Genomic DNA, 26,224 nt, shown 5'->3' with positions numbered 1-26,224 from the left:
GAGCACAAGGCCAACACTTAGTCAGTGCAAAGTAAATGTTTGCCTGAAACTCACATCAAATTATCAGTAAGGCCATCGCCCAGCATTTGGTCCAGACCCACTAGTCCTTGTCCCTGTCACTCAAGACACTCTGTCCACAGGACTGGCAGCATTTCTGGCCTGCTTTGATTAGGAAAAACCCCAACCTGGAGGTGTTCTGGTCTAACAGGTTGAGCCCCAGGGCCATCCCAAGAAGCAAGAGACTTTTTGAATGGAATGCAAAAGTGGGAAGCAATAGGAAGCTTAGATGTGAAATATCCCAACTTTTCCCCAGTGTGTCTGTTACAGACAGTCAGCTAGCCAGGTTCACTAGACACAGGGGTTTTTTCCTCCCCTCGGAACAAATGGATAGAGAACCTGGTTTTAAAATTCCTGGACCCTGGAATACATTTCTATCTGTGTCAAAGTCTACCCTCCGCCGCCTCAGCAGAGTTTAAAATCCTAGCTAATAGGTTAACAACTGTTTTTCTTCAGCTTCAAATGAAGAATATCAGAAGGTTGGGGGAATATGCAGCTCTCCAATTTGTACGGACTGCACACAGCTCCCCGCAATGTGTGTTTGACAGGCCTGACATTTTGTACCGCTGTGAGATGGGAAAACGTGTGACATTTTTATTCATGGTGGCGTACGCCCTTGTAATGATCAGCTCTGGTCGATGTGCTTACCGCAGCAGCCCCAGAGCCCTCGGAGAACAAACAGGAACCCAAGGTGCCAGCAGTTCGACTGCCTTATTAAACACCGCCAGGATCCTAACGAAGACCAACTGCTGGAAAATCTCACTGTCAAATCCTCAAGGACACTGTCAGCGCACAGCTAACTGCATATATTTTTCATTTAAAATACTGAAATCTAGCATTGTGCCATTACAACCAAGGGGAGGGGCGCCCACTCCAGTGGCCATTCTGTCAGCTGCCTCTTTGGAGCTCCAGATGTTACAGCCAGATGCCCAGTGGGGTTCAGAGCGCAGAAAGGGGCGGCGGAGACAGGGAACCGACTTTCTGAAAATGCAGCCCTGCCTTTAGGGTGAAAGGCTGAAAGTTACGGGGCTCTGGTGAGAGTCACTGGGAAAGTCAACTCACTGCTTCCCTGCGTAAGCCAGAGCAAATCTGCATCATTAGAAAATCTGCCCCAGCCCCAGCCCCCAGCCAGCCATCATCCTGTAGGTGCAGCCCATTACATCTGCACCTTGTGCTAATCAGCCTTCTGCTTGGCGGCAGACCTTAAGACATCTGTAGGAACACACGGCCACGGTGAGCTTCACACCTTGGCAGGAAAGCTGTGTGTGAGGGTGCCCACCTGCAAGCTCACCACTTGCCTCAACTCAAAGGCCTCAAGGTCAGTGGGCAGGAGGACCCCCTTCCCTTCGGCGGTCATTTCCAATGCTGATGCGCACGGATGGATGGAAGCCAATCACTTGGCAGGCGCTCCGAGCTTCTCGTGGTTGTTATACTAGGTGATTTGGTTACGGCTGCATACACTAACGTACTGATATATTTATTTTGTAAATGTGTATGAGTTATACAGTGCTTCTATTTCCATAGTCTAGCCCTGGTGCACCAAGACAGACTCTGCTGTTTATTTATGGGGTCATTGGCTTAACAGGCCTAACGATGCCTGTGTGTGGTTCTTGCAGGTTTGCAACAACGTAAGTGGTTGGCTCAACAACTGGATGTTCTCCATCCATCATGGGCAGAGGCTTGCATTTTAAGGGGCCGCCTGTAAAGCTGGTTTAGCATAATACTGTACATCATCCTTGGCGGAACTGACCTGGGATGCTGTAGAGCTGCCAACCCGGACACTAGGAGCCATAAGATTGCACACCCTGGGATGGGGGCAAGGGGTGGAGTAGGCTCTGGGTACCTTGGTTACAGAACTCAGAACAGAATATAGAAAGAAAGGTGGTGCCCAGCTAGTGTGGCTCAGTGGATGAGTGTCAACCTATGAACCAGGAGGTCATGGTTCGATTCCCTTTCAGGGGCACATTTTTGAGTTGTAGGCTCGATCCCCAATAGGGGGTGTGCAGAGGCAGCCAATCAATGAGTCTCTCTCATTGTTGATGTTCCTGTCTCTCTCTACATCTCTCTTCCTCTCTGAATTCAATAAAAACATACTTTTAAAAAAAAGAAAGCTGGCTGGCAGATAGCCCTGGGGCAAAAGCAGGTCCATGAGGGTCACTGTACCCAGTTTCCTCCAAGCTGGCCACTCTGCCCCTCAGCACAGCCTTTCACCTTGGCTGCAGAGGGAGGTGTCCACTGGCCCTGTGCCCCCCGGTGGACATTTCCTCGTCACGGGCTGCACCTCAGACCTCATTAGAGCAAGTTGGCTGAGGAGGAGAAATGCAGCCAGTGTCCGCCTCGCCCACGCAGAGCACACTTCCACAGCCGCCACGGAGGGCATCCCCGGCCACCAAGGTCTGTGCGTTTGGTCTCCTGGGTCTGTCTCCGGTCTTTCCCTCACTTTCACCCCCATAAGCAGCGTCCTAGGTCAGGCCCCCACTAGCTCTTGCCTGAACGTTAGCAGCATCATTAGTGGTCTTGCTGCCTCACCTACTTCCACCCCTTCCCAAGGGTGGTGGCTCCAGAGGAAGTGTTCCCAAATGCCAATCCCTCAGAAGTCATCCCTCACTGGCTCCTTGACACCCACATGTCTCAAGCTCCCCCAGGACCTAGCCATTGCCCACCTCTGCAGTTCAGCCCCTGGACCTCACCAGCTGCCTCCCAGCCTCTTGCTTTTCCACACTAGTCTGAAGAGTCAGACTGTCCTATACTTCACGCTTGCCATTCTCTTTACCTGGAATGCCTCCTCTGGCTCCACCTGATAAACAACTCATCTTTCAAGATCCAGCAGAAATGTCACCTCCTCTGAGAAGCCTGCCCTGGTTCCTCCAGACAGCCTTAGGGCACCTCTCCAGCCAATACATTTATGTCCATTAGTCTTTCTCTTTCTATATGATTTCTCAACTATATGCCAGACAACGAGTGCCATGAAGGCAGGACCACATCACATTCCTCTGTGATCCTGGGGCCTCATTACATGTTGAATAAGTGAAGGAAGGAATTAATGAGAGCATAAAAGAATAGCTCAGAGTTCTGCCTGGTTAAAACGCCAAGACTTCAGGAGTTTTAACCACAAAGATAGAGGGCAGCAGGGGAAGAATTCTTAGTGGCCTCATGGTTTGGGCAATGGAAGGTGTTTGGGAGACAGCCCTGGGGCCAAGGCTTCCCTCTCCCTCCTGGTCTCTGCAGAAAACGGTCCCCTGGTCAGCACACCTGAAAGTCATGTCTCCTGGCTTCTCAAGGCACCATCTCACCAAGGTGGGACCTCCTGTCCCTTTGGAACTATTCACTGTCACCCTCTCCAGGAGGTGCACCCAGGCACCTGCCTAGAAGGGGCTTGGGACAGGGCATCCCTGGGAGGGCCAGGAGGTGGCTGGAACCATGGCACCATGTGGCTGAAGGGCAGGAGCATCACAGAAACGCAGTTGAAAGGGCTTACAGACAATGGGAATGCCCATCACACTCTGCATTCTAAGTGGGATATAAGCAACAATCCCTTGGGGCAAGTCTCTTTTATATATTCTCTTTTCATACGTTACTACATTTAAAAATCCTTTGCAGTATAAACAAAATGGGATACAATATTCTGGGCAACACGGAACTAAGCGGATCGACAATAAAACTAACCCAGTAGAAACAATGACCTAAGTTAGGGTCAGGGTCAGTGCAATCTCAGATCAAGTGTGCAGGACTCTGGCCGGCAGCCTTTGCTGCCAGGGAGCCGCTATCACTGCCCAGCTGTCCCAGGTCAGAAGCAGAATCCATCTTACCATCGGGGATAGAGGGGTGAGGGTGGGGTTGGCAGTGGGGTTAGGGGAAGGCCCTTGACTCTATGGAATAGTGGGGCAGTCAGAGTCCCAGCTGCACCAGTCTGGGGAAAAGAATGCAGTGAGAAAGGAGACCCTGCTGAGAATACTGCTCAGCCCCCAGCAGGCACTCAGAAGGGCAGCATGGATGCCGCTCTCAAACTGCGCGCCCCCCCCCCCCCATATTAAGGAATCCTGGGCTCCGTTAGGTTTATTCTAGGGAGAAAACGAAGTCCCAAGTTCAGACAGGAGCCATGAGCTACAGCCAGGAATGAGGGAGAAGCAGAACAAAGTGACCTTGATCTCCACAGTCAACTTAAGCCACACTGCTGGATTCGAAGCAGGCCCCAAACACGGGCAGCCACAACCAGATGCCTCGGGAACCAAGGTGTGGCTGATGAGGAGGGCTTGATGAGAGGGGTTGAGCAAGGGGAGAGTCCAGCTCCGGCATCAGAGACCTGGTTTGGAATTCTTGCTCTGCACTGTGTGACCTTGAGCAAGTTGCTTAAATTCTCTGAGCATCAGCTTTCCTGGGATAATAATAACTGCATTGATTGTACAGGGTTGTTGAGAAGATTGAGATGATGTTTGTGGAGGGGCCTGGCTCACACACAGTAGGTCCACATTATAATGAAAACCAACCCAACCCATCTGTCTCTCCTCATCCTGCCATCTCTCAGTTCTTGTCATCCCTTCCCCTGGGCACGGGCAGGTTAATAACTTACCGAGTGCTCAGAAGGGCTTAGGGATTGATGGGGCACCATGACAGGCAGCTCCTGGCACAGCAGTCCTGTGGCCACAGGGCAAGGACTCCCTGCAAAGCCACTGACTCAGAGCTGACTCTCCCAGAGGATCTTGCTTGCGGGACATAATTTATTTTCAACATTTTATGTTTTATTTCCCTTCCCTACTGCGATAAACTCCCCACCTTTGGCACAGAGAATTCTAATCGGGGAAAAGGCCTCCTCCGGTCTCACTGAATCAGATTTCCTGCTCTTGTCCTGCTGGGCTCACTGTCTCCCTGGCAGGGAGCTGGATTCCGAGCTGCTGCAGCACAGGCCTTGGAAGGAAGGCTGTTTTAGGCTCAGGTCAGTCCTCTGGCAGAGCCCCTGCTGTCACACTGTGAATGCAGACAGACTTGGGGACGTGGGAGGCCTGTCACTCACACATGCACGCACGGGCACCGCAGGGCACAGCTGCCCCTTTGTGGTTTCTCCTGCTCTGTGAATGGACGGGCTGCTCACAGCACGAGGAGTGCAGAGCTGCCTACACCCTGTCCCATGATTCACCCTTTCGTGAACTCACTCACCACTCGGTCGTCCCCCAATTCTCACCGAGCAATTCACCTGTGCCAGGCCCGGTGGGTGCGAGGACAGAGAGATGAGGGACAGTAGGTCAGGCACAGGGACAGTGCTGCCCAGAGCAGGGAGGGCATGGCTCTGCCTGGAGGAGCAAAGAAGGGCTTTTTGGGGGAAGGGGTGCTTGAGGCGGACCTGAGCGGATGATGGAATTTTGTCAAGTGGAACAGAAGAGTAAGGACACCCTGGCTGTGGGGATGGTAGGAGCCGATTCACCTCTGGGTTCTTCCACTGCCAGATGCCCATAAAGAGCGGTGATGTTGTGCTGGGGACTAGAGAGAGGAAGGGACGTTGCCCAGTCTTACAGGGCGGGAAGGAACTGCCCAGAAGTGGAGGATGGCAAGTACCTCCAGCCCACAAGACCCAGCTATGGGCAGGGGGCTTGGGCAGGGGGACTTCTGGCAGGACGCTGAAGGCTGGGTAAATTCTTCTAAGGATGGTCTGTGACCAGGGAGGGAATCCTGAAGAGGGACCCACATTCCCACCTATCTCAGTCCTTGCTGATGTTTTTTGACGCCCTCTGTGCCTCACAGACCAGTGAAGAAGAGTGACACGCGACCCAGGAATATGAGGGTCATTGACGCAGTGGTGGAACTGGCATGGGGCAGGTTTGGGGAAGGCCAAGGACAAAGGAAGACACTGCAGTGAGGGAAGCTCGTGAAACAGGAAGGGTGAGGGCAGATTCTGGGAGCTGCTAGAACAGGGGTGGTGCTTAGAAGGCACAGGTGTGGCTGAACAGAGTCTGGGGGTGGGGGTGGGGGTGGGCACTCTGCCTAAAGGAAGGAGGACTCAACACAGCTCCCAGCACACAGCCCGGCTCAGACCGCCCACCCTGCTGGACTCCACACTTTATCCTCCGCCGGGCTCAGCTGGCCAGCCCCATTTCCACTCCTCTGTGCATTTCACTAGGGTCTTTCTGGAGACTATACCTTGGGCCAAAGGACTGATCCAAAAGGCAAGAATTCTCTCCTGCAGCCAGTGGAGAAAGCAGTGGGGACTGCGTGGGCAGGTACAGGAATTCTGGGGCTTTAGCAGGAAGCCAGCTGCCACCCATCCTAGAACGGGCTCAAGCTGTGGCCGTGTTAGGTCTCTCAGGTTCAGAACCATCCCCAGGTACCTGAGGCCGTCCTAGGAGAATGAGCTCTCAGCCTAGTCCTTGAAGCTGCTGAAGAGCAAGGTGTTAATGAAACATTGCGTTTATCTGCACTGCTCTCCAGCAAGGCAGTGATGAGGTGGTGGGCACCCCTGAGCATGCTGGCAGGGAATCACTCCGAGGACCAAACTGGTTGGAGTTTATAACAAAGGAAAAGGGATCTCTGAGATGCCCTGTGGCAGGATCACACAGCACAGACCTGCGCCTTTCAGAACCACCAGATGGATTCCATCCGCAGGATTAAGTTAAACCACCCACTGCGGGACTGTGGGCTCCCTGAAGTCAGGGACCATGTTACTGTCACCCCTGTTTTCACAGGCATGGCACCGAGTAGGTACCAGTGATTGCTGAATGAGTGAGGGAGGGTCTTGGCTCTTTCTCCACCCCTGGGCCCTTGATCTCGGCTGACCTGTCACACTCCACGCCCAGAAGCGATCATAGGCAACTGTGCTCATCGCCATAACCTGTGACCTCTGGCCCTGACCTCCCTGCCATGCCCTGACCTGCCATTATTCTTCAGTCCCCTCTCTATCTGGTGCCCTGGGTGACCTCTGACCTTGATTCTCAGCCATGCCTACTCTCTTAGTTTCATGATTCCCACAGCTCTGGGTGTAAACCTGTCTGCTATCAGACAAGAGAACAAAAGCTGGGCTAGCATCTCCTCTCTGGCCTCTGTGCACAGTTTTCAATCTGATCTGTTGCCCTTCTTTTAATAACAGTCTCCTGATTTCCTTTCTAGGAGCCACCCCTCCTTCACCTCTTAGGTATGTGTCTCAGGCCGGGCCTGCCCATGGTACACAGAGACTTGGCACGATGTTTGGTTCTGAGGTGGGTGTATGATCAAAGTTGGTTTAATGAGTGAATCCCATGCCTTGTGTGGAAGTCACCAGCAAGTGACACTCACTCTCCTGCTGGTCTCACACCTGGAGGGATGTAGTCTGAGGCCACTGCAGTCACTTTGCCACCAGAAGGGAGAGCCTGCCTGTAGAGGCTCCAGTAGAGGAGGCAAAGCCAAGAAATGTAGCAAAAAACTGGGCCTGATTGACATAACTTGATACCTGGATCAAGCCATACATGAAGCCAACAATTTTTCTTTTGGATTTTATGTCTCTGCAACCCAAAGTACCCTAATTGACAGATTCCAAGTATAGGTCCTGTTTGTGGTCTTTGAGCTGGACTGGCTCCTGACACCCCCAATACTAGATTCTAGAATCTGTACTTCATCCTCTCTACCCACTGCCTCCACAGACGTGCCTCTCAGCAGTTAAATATTTGGGGGCATGGGGACTATGTTTGCTTTCTCTCTGTGAATGATCTGTGTGTGTCTGTGAGTGTGTGCTGGCGTGTGTGTAATTTTTTGGCCACACCATTTGAAGGCAAGTTTCAGACTCCATGGTATTTCATCCCTAAAATACTTCAGTGGGTACCTCTTAGGAATGAAGATAAATCCCTAACAACCATGATGTTAACAATACATCTATCATATCACCTAACATCCTAGTCCATCTTCACATCTTCCAAGTTCCCCAAGAATGTCTTAAAAAATCCAAATTAAGTCCATTCTTTGCATTGGTTATGTAGCTTAGTCTCTTTTACAGCTAAAAGCCTTGCTTTATTTGATATAAGTGAGTACGTCAAGTCTTTCTTCCCCTCAACTGCTCTCTTCCTGGCTCCCATCCTCCCTGGGTGCCCCATCCTGGGAGCATGGGGGTGTCCCAATCGTCCCTGCCCCTTTCCCCACCCCTCCTTTCCTGGGGTTTAGACCGTAAGAGCTCATAAAAACACAACGTAAAATGAGAGAGGCTCTAAATTCCTATAATACAAAGATGTTCCCACTTGCAACATCTTTATTTGTGGAAAGAGATTTTGAAGTAGTTTTTGGCTACTAATGGAATAGTCATTCTTCTTCAAATGAATAGAATTATAAATATAGCAACTGAAATAAAACAAAAAAAAAACCTTGCTGGACACATAGCAAGTACCTCATAACCAATCACTTATTAATCAATCTAAAAATCCACATCAATAATAAAATCCCAAGATGTTTACTGATTGCCAAGCCCTGCAGTGAACTTTCCAGAGGCTCATATTCTTACGGGAGATGACAAGCACTAAAGCAATAATTACAAGGCTGTGTGAGATGCAGAGTATGTGCCAACTTCCGGGGCTCTGCAGAGACAGGGGCACCCAGCTCCTCCCTGAAGCCTCTGCCTGGCGAGGGTGCTGCCGTGGGACTGTCCTGTGTCTCCGAGCTGGTGATGTGGCCCTGGCAGGTCCCTTCGGACCGTCCCTGAGCTCTAGTTTTGGGACCATAAAATGCCGGTAATGATCCCTTCCTCCAAGGGCTACAGCAGAGGGGACACATGTTTCCAGAGGAGAATGTATACTGTTGGGGCCGAGTGTTTAGGTGATACATGGATAGACACTTAGAAAAAAATTTTTATATGCCTTAGAAAAAAACTTGGACTAGTATATCAACCCTATGATTTTACCAACGTCATCGCTTAAGAGGAGGCTAAAGTATAGATGTCGGGTCTGAGTCTGTTTAAAGGAAAATATCAAATAAAAAAGTAGTACAGATGGTAGGAGAGTGTGGCAAAATTTCTGAAGTGGAACCCCAAAGATTGTTCTTTGAGAAGAATGTCAAGCCCCTAAAATTCATGCCTGCCAGTAGCAGGTGCTCTTGAAACGCTATCTGTTCCGGTCAACGGCCCATCAAACCAGGGGAAGGACTGAAGGACAGCCTTGCTGGGGGCAAAGCTGGAAAGAGTTAAAAGAAAGGGCTTGCGCTTCCCGGCCCATCCCCCCAGCAGCTAATCTGTCAGCTAATGAAGAAGCAGTGGCGGCACAAGTGAGCTAGCAGGCAGTTCACTTACAGCAAACTGATTAGGAATGTTCAACCAACAGCAGACTGTGGACCTTTCCAGAGAAAATAAATAGAGTGTAGACTGTATGCAAATGTGTTTGTCACTTTGACAGCACGTCTCAATTAAGGCATCTCGCGGCTGCGGGTAGGCTCTGCGGTTGCAGCTGTAAGGGAGAGCCCGCTGCATGGCTGATACTCAGGGCTTGACCTTAATCCGCATGCATGCATTAAAAAAACCCCTGCCTTCCTGTACACTTGCATAATGCTGGCAGCCACGTGAGGGAGGTGACAAACGGGGAAAAAAGCCACTTTCATCCTCTCCAGTTTACAGACCTGTGAAGGCACAGACAGCTCTTATTTCAACAGAGTTTGGGGTGGCTTTTTTAATTGTTTGTCCCCCATCCGCGCGCACACACACACTCTTATTCTGCATTTAGCTGGGAATGACATTAAAGCATCTCTACTTCTTCCTGAAATGGAAAGAAGGTCTCTCTCCATTTCAAACAGGGCCTCCTTTTTTGTGTTTCGAAAATGGAATGTTTAACACCATGAAATCCCTCTCCCCCGCCCCCTTTCTCTGTAATGGGCTCCAAACTCCAGCAAGGGGCTCTTTTCATGGGAAGGTTCGTGTGTGCAGGAATGAGGACAAAGGAAGGCAGGAAGCTGGCTCTGGAATGCCACGCTGGCGACAACGGCCGGCTTTCAGCAAACCGAGCCGAGCCAGGGAACTGGGGCCTGAGCTGGGATGAGGCAGCTCTTCAGGGGTGCAAACATCAACGAAATGTGAAGAGAATTATTAAGCAAATGAGCTCTGCCCCATGGACACTTCTTTCTTATGCTATATTTAATTTTTTATAATATCCCTTTTAAGTGTAAAATCAGAAAAGGAGTGGCGAACCTCTCCAAGTTTAAGATGTATGAATATATTATCTAAAAACATTGATTACAGAGGAAGATTCTTATGTTTCAACAAACTCACACCTTACAATCATAACCCACAGCAACAATTAGTTCCCTTAATTTCTAAATAGCTCTATGCCAGGTACACAGTAGGCACTTGATAAATGTCTGTTAAAAACAAACATTTTAAATGTGTGCTTCTAGCTCCTTTATATGATAAAACAGCAATCATATTTAAAATAAAATCATAAAGACTATTTAAATTATGCCTCATCTAATCAATGGCTAAAGAATCAGGTGATTTAAGATTAAATAACCTTGCAGATTCTTATTAGTCATATCTTGTTAATGGAGCCATTTCTTAGAAACCAAAAAATTATGACTTTTGCTAATCAAGAGTAGTAGAGGGTACACAATCTTTTTCAACCAAAAATATAAGCACCGATAAGATATGGATAAAAAAAATTTCAGTTCCTATACAGAGTATAATGTTTTACTTAAGAGAGAGAAAAGAATCAAACAGTCAAATTTTGAAATGCTCACTCAGATCACTGAAATAGTTGGCTACAGAATCAGGCCCCTAGAACAGTAGTGCAGTGTTTACTGTGAGAAGGAGGACTCCCGATATTGATTTTCAGGAAGTACATTAATAAAGAACTCCTAATTGATTTTTTTTAAGACTTTGCTTGTTGCCTTTCATTTGAAGGTGCAAAGAAGGGCCTGGGATGCTAAAGTGTTCTAATGAGATGCTTAGCTGACAGAGGCACCTTAAAAGAAGTGCCTGGGGTGGGAGGCGGCAGCTGCATTTAATGACTTCATTCCAGAGTTCAGCGAGTTTATGACCAGAGCCATGCTGTCTCCTCAAAGTTTTTGAAAATCCCCCTTCAAAACATGTTTGCTCCAAATAAACACTGGAAGATGTGCAAACTCCCTGGGATTGTTTTAGCAAAGAGAGCTGAAACGAAAAAGCGCCGGCTGTATGCGCCACAGCTTCTGCTGAAAAGCAAAGCCAACCAAACCCAGACCAGTCAGAGGCCAGGGTACATACCTGTCCGAAGTGGACTGTGATTGGCCTTCGGTCTTCTCGGAGCTTGGGGTCCTTGGCCTCCACCAGTGGGGACGGCACAGTCTTTGGTAGCTGCTCTTCCAAAGTGGGGGCACAGCCATTCTCGGTGATGTCCTGCAGGGAGAAGCCAGCCAGGAGTTGGTGACGGGGTCTTGGCACCTGCCCCGAGCACAGGTGCTCCCTCCAACCTCAAGGCTCAGAGCCAGGCCATGGAACTCCCTCTGGGTCACTTAGAGCCCATCTTCCTGCTAGCGATGAAGGAACTGGAAGGCTAACTTGGCTGTTTGACTGTTAAGGGCCGGAGAAACCCAAACCATGGACATTAAATTACAAAGACAACATAGTAATTCACAAACTGCGGGGAGGAAACCTTTCATTCTACTACTTTACAGGGCTGTTTTCATTTTTACATGTTAACGTTGCCCTCATGCAGACATTTAAAAATTACTTGCAATCACAGCTCGTGCATAACTTCACATTCTATTTTTCCTCCTATATCATAAGCATCTCCATGGTGTTGCATAGTCATTATAAGGATAATTTTAATGGATACATGATATTTCATTGAATGACCATACGGTTATTTAATAAACCATCCTACTACATCAAACATTTAGGTTCTTACTTTCCCCCTAAACACCACAGTGATAAACATTGCAGTTTTTCTTTCTTTTGGATTATTTAACAGAAATCTTTAGGAATGACATTACTAGGTCAAAAGATGAAACCATTTTTAAGGCTTTTTATTCATTCTAACAATTTGCTTTCCAATTTACACCACTACCAGCAATGGCAGCGCTAAGAGTTTCACAGTACTCGTTAGCCTTATCATTTTAAATATGTATTGCTAATTTAAGAGGTGAAAAAACGAGACCTCATTGTTGTTTTAATTTGCATTACTTTGATTATTTGAGAGTGTGGACATTTCTTCCACATTTGTTTACCGGTGATGTTACTGTTTGTGAAAACGATGTGTTCATGCTCCCTCTTTCTTAGCCCTAATCTTTCTGGCAGAGAATGAAGAGATGGAAGTCTGAGTTAGGATTCTATGACTTGGAGAAAATTTAGGTTGCCAAAGTAATGTTTTTAAATTAAATTTACATTTAATTTGTGCTTCTTATGAGTAAAGTCAAATTAAGGAAAGGAAAAGCCCGAATGTGCGGCTCCTCTGGCTGCCGCCAGTAGCTGACGACACACAGGGTTCTTGGGGACGTGTGGGTGGCGCCCATTTGTGCGCTGAGGACCACATGATTCATTCAGGTCATGACATTGCTCATCTTCAATGAAGCAAGGCAGAGAATAAATGTACAAACAAGATACATTTAAATTGTTATTTTTCACCAAGTAAAAATAACTTATAGAAATAATAAATACAATTTCCAATTCTTTTAATTACCAAAACAAATACACATTTTGGTTAACAAAACACACACCTTAGCGCTCATTAAATTTTGCATATAAGGACTTAAGCATTGATTGCTCTTAACTTTTTAGCGAGAATGGGACACTTAGAGGAACGGGGTCCCTTACTGAATAATACTGCATTAACGATGAAACATATGTAACATCTATGAACTTCAGTCTCCTCATGTGTAAAATGGGGATATGGTAGCTATGAGGAGTAAAGGGTAAAGTAACATAAAAGCGCCTGGAGCATTAATAATGGACTGTATATGGTACTCAATAAGCTATAGGAATGTGTGTGTGTGTGTGTGTGTGTGTGTGTGTGTGAAGTCAACCCACACATCCAGCTGCAGTCTCTATACTTCTTGATAACAACACAGGGGATGAGTACCTCTTGGTTTGGCAGGCAGGGCTCACATCAAGCGGCCCACAAATCTTAGCCTGGCTGAGGCTCAGTGATGAGAGAGGTTGCCGACCGCCAATTAGAAATGGCTCTTTTGGAAAGGGGCTGCCCTAAGGTGCTCAGGTCAAGTGGAACAAAGATGGGGAGGGACTCCTTCTGTGCCAGAAAGTAACAAAGGGCAAAAGGGGGATTTTGGATCCAGTGGGGTTACCCAGAGGACAGACACAAGAGGTTGAGTAAAGCCAAACAGTAAAAAATAAATAAATAAAAAATACATGAAAATCACTTTTTGTTTAGGAAAAATATTGCAAGTGTGTGTGAGTGATTGGCTGGGAAAAGAAAAAAAAAGAAATAGAGCAGTTAGGTACCATGGTAAGAAAATACTGCTGATAAAAATTATAAGATGATAGCTGTTTTAAAAAAGGATGTGGTAGTTTTTGGGAAAATGTCTTAGTTTAAGCTTATAGGTAATACAAACATTGTCTTCTGGTTTTGTTTTTCACCACCTAGTAGCTGTCTGATCTTTCCAATTCACTCAATCTCTCTGCAACCTATTTCTTTATTTTTACAATGGGGAGACCACCTCCTGCTTGGGAAACTTCAAAGCCAGTGGGACAATGGGCTAAATGAGATGAGATGTGAGGAAGCTTTTAAAAAATGTTACAATGCTGTGCAAATTGAAAGTTAAATCCTTATTCCTGCCAAATGGGAAGCACACCATCTAAAAAGAGCTGCCCTGTGGTGAGCACCTCCTACTGGCGGGCACTTTTCCAATCCCTTGACCCTCACTCTCACACTTAGTTTCCACAACAACCAAGAGGTAATAGGAGGATCATGCTTTTATAGGTGAGGAGACAGGGCTCAGAGAGGGCAACTTCCTCAAGGCCACACAGCTAGAAAGAGGAAGAACCCAGAGCTGTCTGATTTCTGGCATTTAATCCCTTCCAACCTTAACAGCAAATGAAGGTTTCCTGGGTTCAGGAGGTGCTCAGCAAGTCATCAGCTATGCTTGCCTTCTCAGAAACCCCTTTTCTTACACAACCCTGTGCTGCCATGCCTTATATCTGGGCACTTATTTATCTTCTTATCCCTATAGACTGCGAATTCCTTGGGGTTTGGGTTCTCTGCCCCAGAGCCTGCAATAGAGTACATGTTTTCTAATAAATCTTTGTAAAGTTGAGTTGCACATTTGGAAGGCAAATGTGTCCAGTATACAAATGTGCTTGTGCGTCAAAAAGTAGTGCAGCATATTAATTTTATTTAGAGGACCCGAAGGTGCGAAAGACTTCTTGCAAAGTCCCAGGGCTTGCCCTACCAATTTATTAACGTTGGCACTATACCTTCCACCTGGGGAAGGACAACAGCTTCCTCCCTGGAGAGCAGAGTGTGGGAGGAGCCCTAGCCAAGAAGAAACAAGGCCAGTTCACATCCTCTGTTGCTAGCAGAGGTCTTACACAGAGTAGGGATCCAATAACAGCAAGTCTTGCTACCCAGGGTTAAATACATTGTGGCCTAAGTGCTAACTGAGAAGCTGCTAGCAGAGGGGATGGGAAAAAGGCTGTCTCAGATCCTTCTGGTGGGAATACAATTTATATCAAAACCCTAAAAGAGGTGCATGTCCCTTGACCCATTAATTTAATTTCTAGATATTTATCCTGATGAAATAATTAAGAATTCCTGCAAAGTTTTATCTATGAAGATATTTGCCTAGACAAAATTGGAACTAACTTAAGTATCTAACAATGAGATCGATTAAATCATGTATGTATGTCCCTCAGACAAAATTTTATGTACCCATTTAAAACAATGACATGTGGAAGAAACAGTTAGTGGTCTGGGAAATGTTTAGCACATAGTTAAGTGAAAATGCAGATTTAAAAAATGAGATAATTTTCTTCGTTTGTCTGATTTGTTGAATTTTCTTCAATTAACATGCTCTCTGTTTATAAACGGCAAACATACTGACCATCAAAATGTCATTTTAATGAAGGAAAATCAAGAAACGGACAGGAGGGGCAAATCTTCCTTCCTGAAGGGTCACACAGAGACACTGGACAGAGCTATAGATCAGAGGCCACCGCAGGGTGGCATCTCTCCCAGATGCAGGGTCAGCATTTGCTTAAGTCCTTGGACAGAGTGCCCATGAGAAGGCAGGAGGCAGGAGCCTGGAGGAGGAAGGGGCTCTCTGTGGCCTTGGGTAGGAGCCCGGTGTGGGTGGGACATGGAGGAAGCTCAAGCTATGACTTCATGAGGCAGAGATGTGAGCAGAGTGCTCCGAGCCTGCGGGAGCTAGAAGCACAGCTAGTTGAGCGGTGGATGGCAGCTGGAGCACTCCAAGAACCACCTGGTCAAGGAGGTGGGAGGTGTGAAACGTATGAAAGGTTTAACCAGGGGAGTGACTCGGTCATAGCTGTGTTCTAGAAAGATTGCTCTGGTGGCTGTGTGGATGACCAAAAGGGAGGTGATCCCATGCCAACCGTGTCCTCAGGGCATGTGCACCCGGGAGTGTGGGCGGACGGGCTGCTCCAGATGTGGGACATGAGCACTGGACAGGATGGAAAACTCTAATTAACTGAGTGGTTACTAAGTTTTGCTGTTAAAATCCCTTACCTCTTCTAATCCTTAGAACAATCCAGTAAAAATCTCTATTTCTCCTAGTTTATAGACGAGAGAAACTAGCTTCACAGAAATGAGGTAAATTACTCAAGGTCACACAGTTAATATCTTATACAACCAGCACTGACTCTAGCTCGTCTGCCTCAGGAGCCCAAATATCTGGCCACAGGTTGGGGGTTTAAAGAACCCGAGTGTGTGAGGTGGGGGCTTCCCATCTCTGACTCAGATCGCTGGTCTCCATTTTCGGATTCGGACGGTGCCCTTCTTTTCCAGTCTACTTCACACCACAGCAAATGCAAATTTAAATATGAATATTGATGTCAAAACAATAGCCAAAGCTGGAATTTCTGTGATGGAGACGGCGGCGTAATGTGTCTGGAGACCAGGAGCTGACAGTTGTGTGTGAAGGTGTGAAAATGTCTGTCCTACAAGTATCTACCTGATCTCCCTGCCCCCGCCACGTGCTTACTCACTCCCTTCAATACACTAGGGAACATTTGGCCAGAGTCTCAAGCCTTTGCTAACCCAATGGTGAGTCTGCTCCTTTTAATCAAAGAAACTAAATTAACAAGCTTGATGAATCTTTTGAAGATTTAGAAAGATCAAAGATTTAGAAACTTTAAAAGGGGCCGTGAAATGGACCCATTTGATGAAATCATTTTGATACTGAAGAAAAAAAGATCATTTTTCAGGGATTCTACACTACCCCCCCCCCCCTAAAATGGAGACCTTACTGCCCTGCAGGTGAGGAGGAACAGGGCATTCTGATGCCAGCCTGCAGGGTGCCGTGACTGGGTGCAATCTGGTGACAATCACGAGCCCCACCAGGTGGCCTTCTTATCCAGGTCGGGCAGGAGATGCTGGGGTGTGGGGCATGGGAAGTGCTCTATTCTCCCTTTAGGAAGCAACGCCTGGGTAGCATCTTTGCCATTTCTCTTCTTCCTAATTTTGAGCAAGTCAGACTTCAAAGGAGGCCAAGCTGTAGAAGAACTTGACTACCTTGCTCCATTTACCCAGAGAAATCTGTTATCCATCCTTCTTTTTTGTTGTTGGGCTGAAGCAGAGCAGGTGTGAATAAAGCCACGCTACAGTGTCTATGACAATTATTTGCCAGTGGTCACACGGATACCCTGAAAGCTCCTGCTTCAGATGCTTTGAAAATCGACAGCACAAATGAACAAGGGATGGAGAAGGGGCCCTGCTCAGTCATATTAGAGATGGACCCTTCACATACCATGGTGACCTCTCCGCAGGTCGGCCCCACATTTTCTATTTGCAATTCAAACCCAAGGCGAGAGCACAGAGGGCAAGACTGGGTTCTTGATTATATCTGCGAGGTCACCATTGCTATGCAGCTAGAGGAGGCCAGGTGGCAATCCAGTACATTTGAAAATTGGATCTTTGTTGGGAACTGCCTCAATTTCATAGCAGAAACCAAACTTGATGTGTCTGCATTAGACGTGTGTGAGAGCCACATAAGTATGTTGCCATTGCAGGGGTGGGGGGTGGGGGGTGGCGCGAGGGAGGGGAACAAGAAAGCCCAGGAAATATTTCCTACAGCAGTGAGGGGGTCAGAGGGAGCCAAATCCGACATTAGCTCGAGAAAGGAAGCTGGGAGCTCCGCAGAAGACCGGGTCCTGTCTGCACTGAACAATGCTAGTTTCAATGACAAAAGAGCTCCTCTAAGCACCACGGCAAAGTATCAGGTCTGGAGAGAGCTGTAAGACGGAAGGGGGAAGTGAAAATTGAAAAGGGAGCACTAATGGATCTGTCAACAGTCCGATGGTGACAACCACGTTTCTATAAAATGCCTTCACCATCTGTGTCACCTGAAATGTACTGACACTCTATAGAGCACTACCTCCTGAAGCTATTCTGGAAAAGGCTGGCAGGGAGAAGAGGAGAAGGAGGAGAAAGTCTGCTTCAGATACCATCCAGGAAAGAAAGGACAGGGAGGAGGTGGCAGGGAAGGAGAGAGATCTAGATTGTTTAAGTGAACCTTTAAACAACAGCATCAAAACCCGAGCTTAATCAGTTATTTGCAGAAATGCTATGTATCATGAAAAGGGGGTTTTCTTAATGCTCACATGTACGTGGAGGGAAGCAATGGCCTGTGGGGCACAGATCTGACCAGTGAGGCCCATCTGTCCCCTGCCTGAGGAGGGACCCCTTCCTTTGCTTACTTTCAGTAACATTCTAACAGCAGCCGGGGCCTGGGCTTTAGTAGTTAGGAGGGAAATCTGGTGCGAGTTCCCCCGTTCCCTGCCACTCCATTTTATACTTGCAATCCAATTCAGTTACATGCAGCTGGGACAGGAGATAAAAATATACATTTAGGTACTTAAGTAACATTCGAGTTGCCAGTCTCGGGCAGGGTGCACCAGACCACGGTTAAGGTCTACCTGGATTTACATGACAAGATTTTTATTTCTGGACTTGAATCTTAGCTGCTAAAAATTCACTCTCAGCTGAAACTAAGAATTTAAAATGCTTAGAGCAAATTATTTTGCAATTAAAAGCAAGGAACCAATTCCTTTGACCATTTCAAGTTAATGAGAGGTCCTTTCTGACTTCGTAAAATTAAAACTGCTTTTATTTTAAAAAAACTGCCGAGATAGACAAAGGCCCTTATTAGAGAGGTACATTTGGGGTGTGTAGGATAATGAACGTAGTGATCCCAAACATCTTTTGGCAAACAAAACAACTGTTTCAGGAAGGCAGTACGAAATACTGTGGTGGTAAGAGCAGAGATGCTGGATATAATGGATCTGGAATCTAACCCTGGCTCAGCCAGGCTCAAACAGTGTGACCCATGGGCAGATGACTTCACCTTTGAGCTGTGGTCCCCTTACACATACAGTAGGAATAATACCCCCAGGGTGGTTCTAAGGATTCGATATGAAAGCTCCTGGCCTGGACCATCCTTAGTGCTTAATGAAGATGGCAGCAAGAACAATGATGAGACATTCATAATAATATGAAAATGTCCTCTCTGTTACACTCACCTCCCTGTACAATCTAGAGAATCAAGTGGAAGGACTCTTAACCAGGATATAGCCTGTATGATTTTGTACAATTTTACTGATAGTCCAAAAAGACCGTCAGAGCCCCACTCTGCCCGCCCCCACCCCCCCACCCCCGCAAAATATCTCAAACACAAACTGCTGGGCTCCTCTGGGTAAAACCACCACTGTGGGGAGAGCCCGCAGTGTCCTCCTCAAACCCACCCTTTGTGCCCTGTGTCTGCACAGGGGCCACGTGCCTGCCAGAACCACGGCATCATTTCTCTGAAGATGCGTCTGGGTTTGGGTTACAGCCGGTCCCAGGTCAGTTGTAGGAGGGAGTGGTGCTGAGATGGGGATACCGAGCCAATTTCTGGGTGGGCCCCGAGCCCAGAGGGGTGGGGAAGGGATAGACCAACAATGGTAAGTTGCAACTTGCTTGCCTTTGTGGGTTTAAGCCAGAGTCTTAATGATATTTGAAGACAGTTTTTGTCTGTGAATATTTATACCAGTGTGAGAACTCCCAGACAGCTGGTAATGCATTTTGAAGTGTGCTAACAACACGGTATCAAACAGCCTCTATTGATCACATCGTACTTTTTTGTGGCCACGCGTTTCATACACGGTGCTTATACATTTTGAATAAGAACTTCAAGTACCTTTTGCTTCAAGCGGTTTTTCACCTCTTTTATTCCCATTTTTGCATGATCTTTTGCCTGCATGAAAAATTAATTTAAGTTAAGGTTCCCTTTCTGTTCCCAGCAGGGACTATGCTTGATTTCAGTCCGTTGTGAATCACCTTCTCTGATTACTAGAAAGAAAGGAAAAATGGGATCATCAAGTTGAAAACATAATGGCTATGAAAACAAATACAATGTTAAAAGGTTAAAAAAAAAGCCTTTAAAGAGGCTACAGAGATTTTATTTTTTGCATTTTGATGGCACCGATATTCCTCCCTCCCCCCTTTCTGCTCTCTATAATTATGTATCTCAGCAGCCTGACAGCGACCAGTAAGAGTTGAGCAGTGTTTCTGGCTGCAAGATTCAGGGTCGATTCCATTTCACCAGGGCAGAGCCTTGGGACCGGCTTTCTGGCCAGGCTGAATGGCCTGAGCGGATGCATGACTGGGGTTCTCCAGAGCCATTTCTTACATCTCATTTCGGCAGACACCCTGGCTTTTATTTTCTGTCACTTTAGACCTGTGTGGTTCTGTTGGCAGCCACCTCTCTGTTAAAATAACTACAATTTAAGCACAGAAAGGACTAACAAAATTAAAAATGGGCATAGAAAACCACCCCAGTTAAGCAGCTCAGAGTCAAATCAGAAGCAAGAGAAATCACGAGAAACAAATACTTGAGGCTTGTAAAAGATGCAGCACCGGGAACGGACGTGTTCTGCTTCCACGCTGCTGAGTGCACGAGTTTCACAAACAGTGCATTTCCTTTAGGATAGTGATGAGAGACGATGAGAATTTGGGACAAAAATTAGGGGGTGTCTCCCACCATGAACACTCTTCAGTAACCTGCAAAGGAGCTGCTTTGTTTTGACATAATAATGGGATACACAGGAAAGGTTTGTTAGAACACCCGAGAGACCATGCCTCCAGGTCTCAGGGACACTGGCATGGAGCAGCCAGAATTTTAGTCACCCAGCCTACATTTTAAAAGCTAAAACCAGTAGCCTCCCATTTCTCTCTTGTGGCAACTGTAGGCAAAATACTTTAAATTAAAAATGTCACTTGCCTGGCCCTGGTCAGTTCGGCTCAGCAGTTAGAGCATCAGCCCATAGACCGAAGGATCGTAGGTTCAATTCCTGGTCAAGGGCACATACTTTGGTTGTAGGTTCAATCCCTGGCCCTGCTCGGGGTGCATGAAGGAGGCAACCAATTGATGTCTGTCTGTCTGTCTGTCTGTCTGTCTCTCTCTCTCTTTCTCTCTCTCTCTCTCTCTTTCTCAAAAAAATCAATGGAAAAAATATCCTCCAGTGAGGATTGAAAAAAAAAAGTCACTGGTGGCCTGGTCATAAAATATCAACATTAAATTACACTAAAAGCACTGAGAGCTTCAGGAACAGTGCAGCAGCCAAGTCACCTCTGTAGATAGGATCCGGTGAGTTTAAGAGCTGCGTCATGCTGCCCAGACAACATGGCTCAGTGGTTGAGCATTGACCTATGAACCAGGAGGTCACACTGCTAGTTTACTGGTTGATTACTGGTCAGGGCACGTGCCTGGGTTGTGGGCTCAATCCCCAGTGTTAGGCTTGCAAGAGGCAGCCGATCAATGATTCCCTCTCAGCATTTATGTTTCTCTCTCTCCCTCCCTATCCCTTCCTCTCTGATATCTATCTATCTATCTATCTATCTATCTATCTATCTATCTATCTATCTCAGAAATATATATGTGAATTGTATGCTAAGGAGCAGATCTGTTTGGGTCCTGAGACCAAGACCAGTACTTACAAACTTATAGACAGTCTTCATGGCTGGGTTTGCTTTCGTTTTCACAGTATTCAGAATTGCTCCACTTCCTTTCTATAATAAAAATGTCAATTAGTAATTTGGACTGAAGATGTAGTAGGCCAACACCAACAAAAACCTCTTCTCTTTAATCAAGTTAAGCAACACTTCAAGAGTGTAATTTAATTAGAGAAATAGAAATGGGCTTGGATGGTAACTGGTCCCAGGCAATTAGTTACGGCCATGGCAGAATCACTATGGGTGCTGGGGTGGGGGGTGGGGATAGTGATAATGAGCTGAGGGGGACTCTAGGCTCAGTACTTGGCTTGGCACCTGCCCACTGGCTGGAAGGAAAGCTCATCACAGCCTCTCTGAGGTAAGGGCTTCCCGATAGTCTAAGGACAGCACTGCGGTGATTTTCCTAACAATGGACTCTGTGGCTAACACCAAGCCGGGGCAGAAAACTGGGGCCTGATTAGCAGCACTCCTGGCTACTCTGGAAATATGCCACCCTCAGCCATGCACCTTCCTTTGTTCACCCTGTGTTGTTTTTTAATCACTTTGGTATGCTGCCTTCCTTAACATCTATAGCTTGAGAAAGGGAAAGACTGAAGAGCCATAAATATTAATCATGGCTTTAGTAGAAATCCAACATACTGATTTGTTGGCTAAGTTTCTCTAGGTGAGCAGGGGAAGAAGAGGAAACCGAGAAGGAGAAGGGGGGCGGGAAGGCTTTCCCAGCACATGAAGGGGACAATGAATGGGTATGAAGCACATAGAGAGATAGGCCCAGGCACTGTGAGGGCTCACCGAAGGGATTCCCTGTGCTAGTCTCTGAGGGTACTGAGCACCAGAGGGCTGGTCTCTGCCTTCAAAGACCTCCAGTCCAGGGAGTATACCAGGGGAAGCAACTTCAACCTGAGGCGGTGAGAGCTGTGCTGACTGTGTGCACAGCAGTGTGGAGGAAGCTCATCCTTTCATTTGCAAGGTCAGAGAAGGTCTTAGAGAATGAAACATTTGGCCTGGTCCATGAAGGATGAGCAGGAGTTCATGTGGGGATAGGAAGGGTAAGAACATCCTAGGGGTAGGAAATAGCACAAGCACAAGGGCAGAAGCGGACAGGCCAGGGTGTCTGTGAGTGACAAGTGCTCCATGTATCATGGGAGGGATGGCGATTAGGGGTCAGATGGGGTCAGCTTTCGAAGGCCAGGATCAGGAGTCTACACTCTAGAGGATTTTTAATAAAATGCATCAAATAATCAGATTGGTGGGGGTTCGGAAAGATAATTCCAACAGACCCGAATAAAGAGAGAGAGACAGGACCCAGTGACTATATGAAAGAATAAGATATAGTAATGTAGTTAATGGGATCAACTTTTAGCACAATTTTGGGAGACTGTCCATATTAGAAATTTTGAGCTTTAATTAAAAACATTACAATTTGACCTAGAAAGCATTCTATGTTGCAGGACAATATGAAATTTTCACCTACTCATTTATTCCATAGCGCTTTCCAAAATTACTCAGTATTCAGTTTCAATGGTCCTTTGGAATAGTAAAACTCTCTTTATCAATCAATCAACAAGTCCTTATTGCTCATCTATGATTTGCCAAGTGCCATGTTTGGCCATACCACGAGAACAAAAGAAGTCTTTCATTGAGGAATTGCTTACTCTCGGCCAACTGCAGCCACTTCCAAAGGACCCGCCTTGGCAGCAGCGCACTTGGCCCACAAGCAGGGAGAACACTTATCACATTATGTTGGAGCTGCCTGTTTACGTGCCTACCTCCTGAACAAGAGGGGAGCTCCCCCGGAGCAGGGCCTGTGTCTGCTCTCCACGGTATCCTTGTCCCCCGCGTGGTGCCTGGCACACAGGCCTGCAGTCCACACTCACTGATAAAGCCACGTAAGAGAAAGGCAAGACTTTGAATTCGTCAGTGGCTTCTGAAGCCCTAAGCTCCTGGCTTCTAACGCAACGAGACACTGTTCACAAGGACAGTGAGAGATGAAAAGGTCTCTCAGTGATGTGTTCTCCACCTGCCCAGGAGCCTTGGCTCTGAAACACACTGCAGAGCAGCAAGAGGCATGTATTTTTGGTTTCCTCCTGACAATTTCCCAATTGCCCTGGCCCTGGAAGGAAACACCCAGAAATGCTCTAAGATGACGACATCCACTTGACACGCCTTGGCCGGCGTCCTGGGCTGAAGGCTTCTCCTGGCTCTCCTCACCCTCACCAGGATGACTTTGGACAGTCTCATCCTGCCAGCTCCACCTGGCTTTACAAACAAAAGCGTCTTCAGCTGACAGAATGGATGCCCCAGGCCGAATGACAGCCTCCTGGGTGGCGGGAAGAGCAGGGCTGCCAGGAGGCTAGGGAGGGCCCAGGTGGCTGGGAGAGGAGCACACTTACCCTGACTGTGGAGAGCCACTGGTGGTACAGTCTGTCACTGCCTGGGGAAAGAGGGGTCAGAGAGCTGTCATTTAAGGCGGTGATGTGCGCTCAGGAGTTTCCCCAATTGCGTTCACCATGCAGGCCTGGGAAAGTTCAAAATATGGAGAACATGGAGGCTCCCAGGCCCCACCCCCTGAAGGAGGCAGCGGCTAGTTGCTGCCACAGGTTTTCTTTCTGAGAGATCTAATCCCATTAGTGCCCGAGTACAAACCAGCCTTCCCCACACCTTCTGGAGACAAACCAGCCTTCCCCACACCTTCTAGAGAGAGGGCAGACCCCAGAGCCCATTGCCTCATTTCAGCACTGCCCACCTTCTGTTCCAACCTCGAGGAACGACCAGGGGCTCCCTGACTGTGCACCCTCGGTAACACTGTTCCCTCCCTGACTGTGCACCCTCGGTAACACTGTTCCCTCCCTGACTGTGCACCCTCGGTAACACTGCTCCCTCCCTGACTGTGCACCCTCGGTAACACTGCTCCCCTTGCCTGGCCATTGTTCCCTCCTCTCCAGCTCAGTGCCCTCAGCCACCAGCTCAGATGTTATTTCCACTACGAGCTTCCTTCATCTGGATGGGGACACTCCTTCCGAAGTCATTTTCTCTGAGGCCCAGTGAGCCAACCCAGGGCAGGGGGCACCGGCCATGCATCCCAGGGCAAGCACACTGCTGGACACGCACTTGGCGCTCCACGCACTGGCATCATGTAGGGAAAGGAAAAGGAGGTGTTGTTGGGGAACTTGCTCATTTTACCTGGTGGGATAAGGACGTCTCATCAGCAAACAGCTTTTCTAGATGCTCCGAATGGCTTGACTTACTTTACCAACATAGAAAGCCCATCTTCTCCTCAGAACAAACACTCAACTGTGAGAACTACTTAAACCTGCCTCCTATGAAGCTCTCTCGTTACACAGTGAGAATTCAGAGCCCCATTCTAATTGTACAAAAACCTGTTTCTACTGCTTTTCCTGCACGGATTTAGTTTGCATTTGTCTTTAGTTATGTGTCTCCTTCTCCTACCAGTCTAAAACCCCCGAGGGCAGAGCTGGGCCCATCCCTCCTCTATGGGTCTCCGGACAGTCAGAGGCTTTGCACTAGTCCCTGACGACCGTGGGACCCCCACTCTGGCTTCAATGATGATGCTCCCCAAACAGCCAGCCTGTAAAGGGGTCCTGCGGGTGACATTTCGCCTGACTCTGAGTTTAGGACAGCCAGCTGGATGATCAGCATAGCCCAGACCAGACACATGCCCAGCAATAAGAGGAGGCCAGCAGCACAATTATTATTATTTTGCTTTTAGTTTCTACTCTGCTGCCAAAGACTGAGGCTTGGGACTTGGAAAACATGCCAGACGGGGTTTCAGGAGGCAGGGCCAGCCACTAACACCTCTCGGGGCCTGGCCACTGGGCGTTAGATGCCCCCTCTGAAACATGAGAGGATGAGCCCTCCAGTTCTAAAGGTTTGCAGAGACCAGGCACTGTGATGATTTTCACACTTTAAAGAAACAGTGACTGAGCAGGTCCTGTGCCCGGGTCTGTCCTGGCTGACTGCACAAAGCTTTCCTCGTGGAGTCTGATTTAGTTGTAACAGGAGTCCTGCGAGGCAGGCACTGTCCCTCTCAGTGCAGAGATGGAAACATTTCAGCTGAAAGAGGCGAAATGACTTGGCCAGGTTATTGCTGTAGTAAGGGGCAGAGTCCTGATCTGAATCTAGGTCTCCTAATGTGGTGCCTTGTGTGTTTTCCATGGCACCATGCTGGCCCTGGCACAGAGGATCACAAAAGGGCCAATGTGCATCTCATCAGAAACAAAGAGCAATTCCTCAAACACTTCAAGGCCAGGGTTGAAATCAGTTCCTCCATAACCCCCAGGGACGGAAACAAGAAGTCACTGCCACTCCTTGCCCAACACACCTTATTCCCACGCACAGCCCGCAGAACAGGAAGAAAATAAAACGCTTCTCACCAGCATACTCGCCCATGTTGATCTCCTCTTCAAAAACATCACTGAAACCTTCACCGGAATTCAGAAGGTCTAATCTACCATCAATAAACTAAGAAAGAAAGAAGAGAACAGAACTGTGCACACGGGAACAAGGAGCAGCAGTGCTCAGCCGGCACCTGGTGCATGACCAAGGAAGGGCCTTAGGAATTGTGCGTTTCAAAGAAGCGAGTTTCCAAACTCTGACTGCATGGCTGTGATAACCTGTAAAACTACATGGCATATCTGCAAGGGCCTGCCTGGTTTCTGAGCACCCTCCTCACCCAGTCCCCATCCCCAGACCCTCTTTAGCTGTGGGAGTCCCACCCATGCCTGCAGCCTCAGTGCTCAGTGAAGGCAGCTGCAGAACCCCCTCTACCCCCGCCGCCCCCCGCCAACTGTCCTCCCAGGAATCCAGACGGAGGCCAAGCTAGGGAGGCCAGGCACCTGCTTGAAGAGCTGCAGCTGGGTGGCAATCTGCAGGAACTGCCTCATGGCTCCAGAGCGATAGTGGGACACGAAGGTCTCCTCACAGAAGGTGATTGGCTCCCCCTGGGAAATGGAGAAGGGGAGAGCATGGTTAGAGGAAGCGGGGTGTGGGGTCAGGCTCTTAGAACTCGGCTAGGCGGGGGCTTCTACATCTGCTAATTAGATAATTAAGAGCCTCATCCT

General features: G+C 47.8%; 1 protein-coding gene across 10 annotated transcripts in view; it reads right to left on the bottom strand.

Annotated features, from left to right (window-relative positions):
- The window catches only part of DENND1A (DENN domain containing 1A), a 407,524-nt gene that overhangs the window by 34,932 nt on the left and 346,368 nt on the right, over window positions 1-26,224 (bottom strand). For all 10 annotated transcript variants that reach the window (XM_023760104.1, XM_023760106.1, XM_023760103.1 and 7 more), the window contains 6 exons: window positions 26,000-26,104; window positions 25,538-25,625; window positions 23,537-23,577; window positions 21,129-21,200; window positions 19,330-19,386; window positions 11,228-11,359 (listed from right to left, as the gene is read on the bottom strand). In XM_023760104.1, the coding sequence (XP_023615872.1) occupies window positions 11,228-11,359; window positions 19,330-19,386; window positions 21,129-21,200; window positions 23,537-23,577; window positions 25,538-25,625; window positions 26,000-26,104 (495 nt within the window). The remainder of the gene's footprint in view (window positions 1-11,227; window positions 11,360-19,329; window positions 19,387-21,128; window positions 21,201-23,536; window positions 23,578-25,537; window positions 25,626-25,999; window positions 26,105-26,224) is intronic.

The sequence above is a fragment of the Myotis lucifugus genome, unplaced genomic scaffold (assembly GCF_000147115.1).
Source record: "Myotis lucifugus unplaced genomic scaffold, Myoluc2.0 scaffold_173, whole genome shotgun sequence".
NCBI lineage: Eukaryota > Metazoa > Chordata > Mammalia > Chiroptera > Vespertilionidae > Myotis > Myotis lucifugus.
Note: the sequence above shows the minus strand (reverse complement) of the source record. Positions and strands in the feature narration are given on the sequence as shown.